Below are 8878 nucleotides of genomic sequence, written 5' to 3'. Positions count from 1 at the left end.
CCCCCCCCGACTCTTGAGTTCAGTGTTCTTTCAATTACAAACCAACCTGCTAACGTGTTATTGGCCAAAACTGTTCTGGGCCCACATAACCCTGTTATGATTGCATAGAAATCAGGGAGACTGGAGAATTTCATTCATTGAAGGAGTGAAATTGTGTAGTGGGTGGAAAGGATGTATGTCTGCTCTGGTCTTTGCTTGTTGGTGACTTTGTGCAGAGTACTACACTTGAGCCTCAGTTTCTGCTGTAAGATAGGCATAAAGGACACCTGGAAGAGTGGCTAGAAGCAGAGACAGTCTATGCAAAACGGCAGGAATTGTTTAGTAGTGTTTCAACAGTTGTTCACTAGTATTTGAACCCTTCTGTCCTTGACTTCACCAGGTCTTTAACAAGAGCCTAAAAGGCCTCAGAATTTAATCCCTCCAACGCAAGTCTTGGTCTCTGATGAGGAATCAAAGGGAGAGGCTTTGGCAAGGTCTGGCCATCTTCCATGACACCAAAAATAAGGACAGAGCCATGCACCAAGTCCCAGAGAGCTCTCTTTCCCTCCTCCTTTCATAGCATGTCGCAGATAATATTTAACTCCATGAAGTGAAATGGAGCATCCTTAGATTTATTCTGGAGCTATATCCATGACACTCCAGAATCAAAGAAGGTTGCCAGTCTGGAATTCTGTAATCTACTGAAAAGAGCTCCTTGCTCTCTGTCCAAAGCCCTACTCACATTCCGAGGACTATTTTAGGCTATAAAGCCAAGACAGAGTATAGACACCACATCCCCATAAGCCCCATAAACCCGAGCTGGCTGAGGCTGAAGACAAAGCTTCGCCCTGGGAGCTTTAGTTGTGGCTGAAGAAGCAGGGTAGGGTCTCACCCGAGTCCCTCACTCCCGAGTAGGGATGGGCGAGAGGGGCTACCTCCCAGAAAAACCTAACCTCCCAGTAGACGGAAGAGAGATTGGAGGCCAGGGTCCAGAGCAGTGGCAGAATTTTGTGGTGTCCACATGGGAAACCTCGGTCGCTTAGGCACCTCTCTGCACAACTGGCTTCCAAAGCAGTCCATTCTCGGGGAGTCTTGGGGACTGGCACTGGGCACAGGGAATAATAGCTCCTCCGCAGAAGGCCGGGTCCCAGCGCCCCAAGTCTGTCGTGCGCGCAGCTGCAGTAGTCTCTGCTCCTCCCCGCCCCCACTCAGGGATGCACACCCCCCTCTTCCTTGAAGCTCCGCCTCTAACGCGCCACCCCGGCCGCGCCACCCCCACCCGCCGCGCCTTAAAACCGTGCGCACCCCGCGTCTCTAGCCCCGCCTGGAGCACCTCGCCCTGCTTCGCCGCTCCTGCACGCCCGGCCCCATCCCGATCCCGGCACCATGAGTTTCGGCTCCGAGCATTACCTGTGCGCCTCCTCCTCCTACCGCAAGGTGTTCGGGGACAGCTCCCGTTTGTCTGCGCGCCTCTCCGGGGTAGGCGGCGCGGGCAGTTTCCGCTCGCAGTCTCTGTCCCGCTGCAATGTGGCCTCCTCGGCCCCCTGCTCGTCGGCCTCCTCGCTCGGCCTGGGTCTGGCCTACCGCCGGGCCCCGGCGTCCGACGGGCTGGACCTGAGTCAGGCGGCGGCGCGCACCAACGAGTACAAGATCATCCGCACCAACGAGAAGGAGCAGCTGCAGGGCCTCAACGACCGCTTCGCCGTGTTCATCGAGAAGGTGCACCAGCTGGAGACCCAGAACCGCGCGCTCGAGGCCGAGCTGGCCGCGCTGCGGCAGCGCCACGCTGAGCCGTCGCGCGTCGGCGAGCTCTTCCAGCGCGAGCTGCGCGAACTGCGCGCGCAGCTGGAGGAGGCGAGCTCGGCGCGCGCGCAGGCCCTGCTGGAGCGCGACGGGCTGGCGGAGGAGGTGCAGCGGCTGCGGGCGCGCTGCGAGGAGGAGAGCCGAGGGCGCGAGGGCGCCGAGCGCGCCCTGAAGGCGCAGCAGCGCGACGTGGACGGCGCCACGCTGGCCCGCCTAGACCTGGAGAAGAAGGTGGAGTCGCTGCTGGACGAGCTGGCCTTCGTGCGCCAGGTGCACGACGAGGAGGTGGCCGAGCTACTGGCAACGCTGCAGGCGTCGTCCCAGGCCGCAGCCGAGGTGGACGTGGCGGTGGCGAAGCCCGATCTGAGTTCGGCACTGAGAGAGATCCGCGCCCAGTATGAGTCCCTGGCCGCCAAGAACCTGCAGTCCGCCGAGGAATGGTACAAGTCCAAGTTCGCCAACCTGAATGAGCAGGCGGCCCGCAGCACTGAGGCCATCCGGGCCAGCCGCGAGGAGATCCATGAATACCGTCGCCAGCTGCAGGCGCGCACCATCGAGATTGAGGGGCTACGCGGAGCCAACGAGTCCTTGGAGAGGCAAATCCTGGAGCTGGAGGAGCGGCACAGCGCCGAGGTGGTGGGCTACCAGGTAAGCGCTGCGGTGCTGCCAAGGTGAAGGCGCCCTGTCCTCCGGCCCCTTCCCGCGTGTCTCCTCCCCCTCCCGGGAACCTAAGGGAGAGGAGAGAAGCGGGGAGGATCCCTGAAGGGAGGCGTTGGCCAACAAAAGGACCTGGAGTCTCCCCCTGTTCATTTCGGGGCTGGAGAGCTCTGTTCCCTGCTCCTGGCGCCCCTATCTGCGCCCCTGTAACAAAGAAGCCAGGAACCCCTGTTCTTCAGAATCATGGAGAACGATTGTGTGAACACAGGCCTCCCTGGCAGCAGGTGGGTGTGCACACACGGGCGGCCTGGGGAGTAGCCCCACCTACCCACCCAAAGTGCCCGGGAGCCCAACCGAGTCAGACTACAGCCGCTCCGCGGTCAGCGGTGCTATCTAGGTTGTGTGGCGTCTTTGGTGGATTATGCAATGTTTTCTCTGCAACCTGGAACTAACATTAAAGGGACAAGTCGGCCCCAGAGTTGGGGGACAAATGCGACACCAGACTGGGAAAGTTCCTCCCCGGTTTTCTTGTCTTAAGATTTCAAAGGTGTAGTGATTGGGAGCCGAGGCAGTTAGGTAGTCAACTCCTGCCAGATTCCACCACCGCCTCCCACAAGCGTCCTTTGTTGACATCAAACCCCCACCTCTACCCCCGACACGAAGCTTGTACTGTACTTCCATTATCACTGTGAAAGTCGCCTGGCACTGTCCATGGTGCTGATCGGCTAATGAACCACCTTCTGGTCTTTCCGTCGCAAACGCTCTCCCCTGCTTCCTTTCTCCTTCCTCTCCTCCCCCTCCCCGCCTTTTCCCTTCCCCCTCCATCTTCTTTCTCCAGTGCCATGTCCCAGTTACAGCTTTCTAGACAATTAACTGCTTTGATTTTTTCCCTCCCCTCTGCAATATGAACACATCAGTCTTGGCTACCTGCAATCAAAGGTCACTTGGTGGACAGCAGCAATTTTCACTTTCATGGATGACTTAGCACTTAACAAAAACCATTTACTCTGTGCAGCAGCTGTGTGGTCCCATTTGAAAATTCCCATTCCCTAAACATTTTTCCATCCTAAGTGCATGTGATTAATCACAGAGGTGGAGTCGGTCTTTGTTACAGGCCATTTTTTTTCCCCCATCTTTGTATTCTAAGCTCCTGTGCCAGTATTGATTGACACTTCCCCCCTCTTCTCTCCCAACAAAGGCCCATGCATCTTCAGTTGTATTGTAGGACATTCCAGGCTCATGACCACTAAGGGCAAGCGGGAGACAGGGTGGATGAAAAGTGTAGGGAAAATTCTGAAGCGCATGGTTCAGCTTCCAGTTACAGTGAAAGCTACAGTAGATAAGATGCGAGGATTTCAGAAACTTGCAGTAATTCACCCTCACTAGGATCAAATATAACATTTGATGAAATTAATAAGACTGGGGTACTTACCATTAATAGAACTAACAAGGGAGTAGTATCTCAAGAATAATGTTTCCGTCAAGAGCTAAACAATTATCATCGGTGTGCAGATCTGCTGTTCCTTACAAAGGGAGAAAGCTTGCTTTTAACCCTTTGTTTTAGTTAGTCTGGTAGTCCTTCAACTACACATCTTTATTTTGCTTCCAAATGTGTAACCCAAGCTTTTATGCCATGTGGCCTATCCCCTGGGTGATCCAAATCACATTTGCGTAATTGAAGCCTCATGGTTTCTTCTGGAAGCCTCTGGAAGGATGAGCTAGGTGGTCGTGGTCTTCTGAAGGGCTAGCCAGTATTTCTACAAAAGGATGCCTGGCCCATATCTGCCATCTGAATGGACTTTGCCATGTCCTCTATGCGCTTGTTACAGCTCTTTCATGCTAAAAGGTAGGGACTGTGTTGTCTGGCTTGTGTTGTTTGCTTTAGAAGACCTTCTAGTGTCTGACAATAGTAGGGCCTTTGAGTCATGGTCTGCAGGAAACAAACAAAAAGAACCAACTGCGGCTTCTGCACCTCTGCAGTGCTGCTCCCAGCAGAAGCTTGGTGGAGCCTGGTGGACCTGCTGGTAGGACAGGCAGAGGCCCTCAGACAACCGAAAGCTATTTCTTAGCTCTGGGGAGCTAAGGCTTAAGTGGGGCTCACCATCTCAGCCAAGATCCTGAAGGTCAGAGCCACAGGACTATCTTCTATTTGTTCTCTGGTAATTCCAGCCAAGCTGACCACGGTGAAAACAAAAAACAAAAATCCTTCCTTTCCAGGGAGGAGATCCAGCCATTGTTTTCTTGCCCTCTCACCCCACCCCGCCCCTGCACTGCAGTACTGTAAGCTGTTCTTTCTTCTGCTTCAGTGACCCTGTTACTTTGCAAGCTTGCCACCTTCTAAGAGTCAGAGGAAGGCCCCATCAAAGTCACATTCCTCCCCACCCCCTCAGCCCACATCCCCCTCCCCACCCCTACTTGCCCCAGAGAGCAGACAACCTGCTTGAGGTGAGGATGCTTACACCTTTCAAAGGGAGAAGGAGGATTCAAGGTGACATAGTAAATACACCGAGGTGCTAGAGACCTTATCAGGCAGAGGAGAATGGTGTCGAGTTTATTGTCTTCGAAAAGAGGCAGCCAGCCCGAAGCTGAAGGCCTTGCTATACTAACCCTGCCGGGCCACTTCACTGCCTTTAAAGCCCCATCTCTGAAAAGATGCCTAAAGACATTTTGTGGAGGTTGACTGGGGCCTTGCCCCCACCCCCACCCTGTAGTTGGTCTTAGAAAGCTGCAGCTTTCCTTGAAAGACCTCGCTGAGCAATCAAGATCACTGTTGGTTAATGCTCTCCAGGGAGCGGAGCCAAGTCTGGCCTCTTCTCCCCAGTATGAGATTGGAGAACAACCTAATTAAATAGCAGGAGGGGTCTTGCCCCTTGGGGACTGAGGGGTGACAGTGGCTGCTTTTAAATCCATTGCTTGGTAGACCCGTGTCTGAAATTAGAATTCAGGGGGGAAAGCTATGTATGTTTTTTAAAAATTATTTTTAACTCTTTCATCTGTTTTTTTGAGGGGAAGGGGGATTGTTTGTTTTTCTTTTTTCTAACCCGCTAGTAACTGGGTGTCACCTGTACTGCAATTAAATTAGTACTGCAATTAAACTGCACTACAATGAATAATTCCTAAACCCAGTGGCACAATGAGAGCTCTTGGGCTTAAAAAACCACAAAGAAAAAAAAAAAAAAAGATTCCCAACCCACTCTCAAAGATTGCCATTCACTTACACGTGGGACCCAGGGATAAGCATTTTCAACGAAAGCACTGGATCCTGTGGGTCTGCAGCCTGATTTGGGGGATGCTCTGACTTAAAGTGCCTTTTCTACTGTAAAACTGCTGTCAGGAATTCAGACAATGCACCCTCTTAAAGTGAGGGTGGTAGGTGGGGTGGGGTGGGGTGGGGGTGCAGTGGGCGGGGAAACGGAGGAAACCAGGAACAAAGAGCAGAGCTCCAAGAAGAAAAAGAAGGTACACCAAGTGACCGTCTGGTAGACTCTTACGGAAACCTCTCCGCACCCCACCCCCTGTTCATTCTTCTGAGCAGGCATTCGGGATGCCCTCTTTCCTGCAGACCGTTGCACTCCTGAAGGCCCCCTCAATTCAATGATGAGGTCCACCCAGGTCCTGCTTTTCTCCATGGCAGACGCGGGCGTGGCCGCTTCCTCCTCCTCCAGGACTGCCTCCTTCCAGCTTGAAGGGAGGGCAGCAGATGCCCGGCACTGGGGCTTAGGCGCTCGCAGGTGGAGAGACCCCAGCTGGGGTGGGCCTCGCTGCGTCCCTCCACAGTCCCTGGGGCCCCCACGGCCAGCGCTGGGCGGAGGGGGCGGGGCGGGGCTGGCTTCAGCTGGAGGCCATCTTTGGCAGGGCTTTTGAAGGGCACGGTAGGCCAGGCCTGCTGGGGAGGAGAGAACAAAGAGGAGACTGAAGAGCTGTGGTCAGCGGGGCAGCACCAGCGCCTTCTGAAAAGGGCAAAGTCGTGCTTTTTGTTCGCTCTGATCTACAAAATATGGGCATTGTGAAATGAGTACCGTGAAGTTCAAGGAAATCTCACCTAGCTAGCTAGAACTGGCTCCCCAGCAACCGTGTACCTAGGAAACAGCACTGAGGCGAACATACTTTCTGAACAAGGACCGAATGAACCTGCTAACGAGATGGAATGCCGGTCTACCTCTGAATCACACTGTCAGGAAGGAGTACCTCAGACCAGCTCACCGCCCAAAACAATGACTGGCCAGCCTGTAGGACAAGGCAGGGATGAGTTTCTGAGACTGTAACTGCGTACGGGAGTAGAATGCCTGTCTTTCTCCCACTGAGCAGCTGGTGGTTTCCAACTATTGACCTTGCAGATCGAAATCCAATTCATAATCACTATCCAAGACAAAGAAAAGGGCTCAGCCGGGAACATGGCCACAAACACAGCCCTCTGAGTTCGGGTAGGGTAGAAATGTCAGCTTAGTACACTATTCAGTATACTCCTACAGTTGACAAAAAAGACACCATTAAACTATAGGAAAAAATATTGCTCATATCATTACCTTGAATTGTTAAGAAAAGTTTCACTGTGTTTAATGCCCTACGTAAGAGTAGCACACACCACTTTAGAAAAGGTTTTTGTTCAAAATTATAATTAAAACAAAACAAAAACTAATGCTTTCTAAGGGTTATGCCTCGAGTTGTCCAATATGAAAAGTCTGGTGGCACAATTGCTAAGTGCTTGGCTGCTGCCCAAAAGGTGACTTCAAACCCAGTAGCTGCTCCCAGGGAGAAAAACATGGCAGGCTGGTCTAAAGATCACAGCCTTGGAATCCCTGCAGGGCAGTTCTACTTGGCCCTATAAGGTCACTGTTGAAATCCGCCATGGGATCCAAAATTTTATTCTGTGGTGCTTTTTTGAGTTTTCTATGAATTGATGCACTTGAATTGGTGAAGAACATAGAAAGTACCATGGGCTGCCAAAGGAACAAACACATCTGTTGGGGGATAGTACAGCCAAAATGCTCCCTAGAAGCAAGGGTGGTGAGACTTTGTCTCATGTATTTTGGCTATGCTACCATGACAGACCAATCCCTGGAGAAGGAGGACATCATGCTTGGTACAGTAGCGATTCAGTGCAAAAGAGGAAGGCCCTGAACAAGATGGATTGACACAGTGGCTACACGGATGGACTCAAACATAACTAGCTAAAGACCAGGCAGTATTTCTGTTGTGCATAGGATCACTAGGAATCCGCCAACTCAGCAAATGCGCATCCAGAAAGCTGTCCCTATCATGCAAAAACCACATAGATGATATTTGCAATAATAAAAGTCACATTTATTGAACACACCCTATGTCAGTGCTATTCTAATCCCTATTTATCCAACGAGACAATGGACTCATAATGTGAGTGTTAGAGCACCTTAGAAAATAACAAAATTTCCTTTTCCGTATGCACAAATGTAAGGTTTAATGAAACTAAATTTTAGGAAACTGAGGTATGTTGAGGATTGGGGGTAGGGCAAGATTGCAACCCTAGATCTTGATGAATTCTCTTTTCTCAAATACTGTTTCTCCTGCCTTATAGAATAATTTTTCCACTCTTTTTCCTTTTCCCCCCGACCCTAAACTCCTTTCCCAGTTACCACAGTATTGTCCTCACTCCCCGTACTCCAAAAAGAATAGGCTTGTTTGGAGGTTAATTTATCCTCAACTAGCAGCCACCATGGAAACCTTCTTGATGAAAATCCTTTCAAGTCCCCTATGATCTCTTAATGCTCGGACAATTTCCATCACAGCAACGATTTCCATCTCAGCAGAATGCATTTTCACCACCTCCTGCCATCCCTTACACTCTTCCCATCAGTCAATTGAATTTCTCCTTTGCTGCATTCCTGTTGGTATTTATAGAACAGGTAGGTGGTATGAATTTTAATTCTTTCTGCAATTCTCTTTAGTTGGGAGTTTCTTCTACCCCATGATGTATCAGCCCTGCCTTTAACCATGGTCAAATCAAGGTCCACACAATGGGGATTACAAGGCCTCCTTACCTTCTACATCCTGAGGGCTTATTTTCTGGAGGTTTCTGATACATTTACCTGCATCGCTATTTCATAAACTTACTTCCAAGTCACCATGCTCTTCACCTATGCAACATGCAGCTCAATTATGTGAGTTAATTGCTCTCGCCTTTTCAGGTCACAGGAAATGTTTGTGTTGCTTCTGTCATTCACTCAACTATTCATTCAGCAGCTACTGTGTGTTGTGCTGGGTCCTGAGACAGAAATGGTCCCTGCTCCCATGTTAATGAACATTCTAGAGCAGAAGTTCTCAACCAGGAATGGCTGTGGTCCTTCAGAGGACATTAGCAATGCCTGTGGACATCGCAGCTGGATGCTGCTAAACACTGGTACAATGCACCAGACACCACCACCACCACCACCACCATCCAACCAAGAACAGTGCTGATATT

The 8878-nt window shown here is 51.3% G+C and overlaps 2 protein-coding genes across 3 annotated transcripts in view; one reads left to right on the top strand and one right to left on the bottom strand.

Moving 5' to 3' along the window:
- The window catches only part of NT5C2 (5'-nucleotidase, cytosolic II), a 156482-nt gene extending 154919 nt beyond the window's left edge, over positions 1–1563 (bottom strand). The window contains exon 1 of one of the 2 annotated variants that reach the window (XM_045291580.1): positions 1390–1563. The gene's annotated coding sequence lies outside the window, so the exon portion shown is untranslated. The remainder of the gene's footprint in view (positions 1–1389) is intronic. The other variant, XM_045291581.1, reaches the window with a different exon arrangement.
- Positions 1310–8878, top strand: part of INA (internexin neuronal intermediate filament protein alpha) — a 12643-nt gene continuing 5074 nt past the window's right edge. Inside the window, exons 1-2 of the mRNA XM_013004173.2 lie at positions 1310–2430; positions 8317–8321. Coding sequence (XP_012859627.1) covers positions 1366–2430; positions 8317–8321 — 1070 coding nt within the window. The 5' untranslated portion in view covers positions 1310–1365. The remainder of the gene's footprint in view (positions 2431–8316; positions 8322–8878) is intronic.

This window comes from Echinops telfairi, unplaced genomic scaffold, assembly GCF_000313985.2.
Source record: "Echinops telfairi isolate 266 unplaced genomic scaffold, ASM31398v2 ScPeMD7_70;HRSCAF=299, whole genome shotgun sequence".
NCBI lineage: Eukaryota > Metazoa > Chordata > Mammalia > Afrosoricida > Tenrecidae > Echinops > Echinops telfairi.
This window is presented reverse-complemented; position numbering and strand designations above follow the sequence as displayed.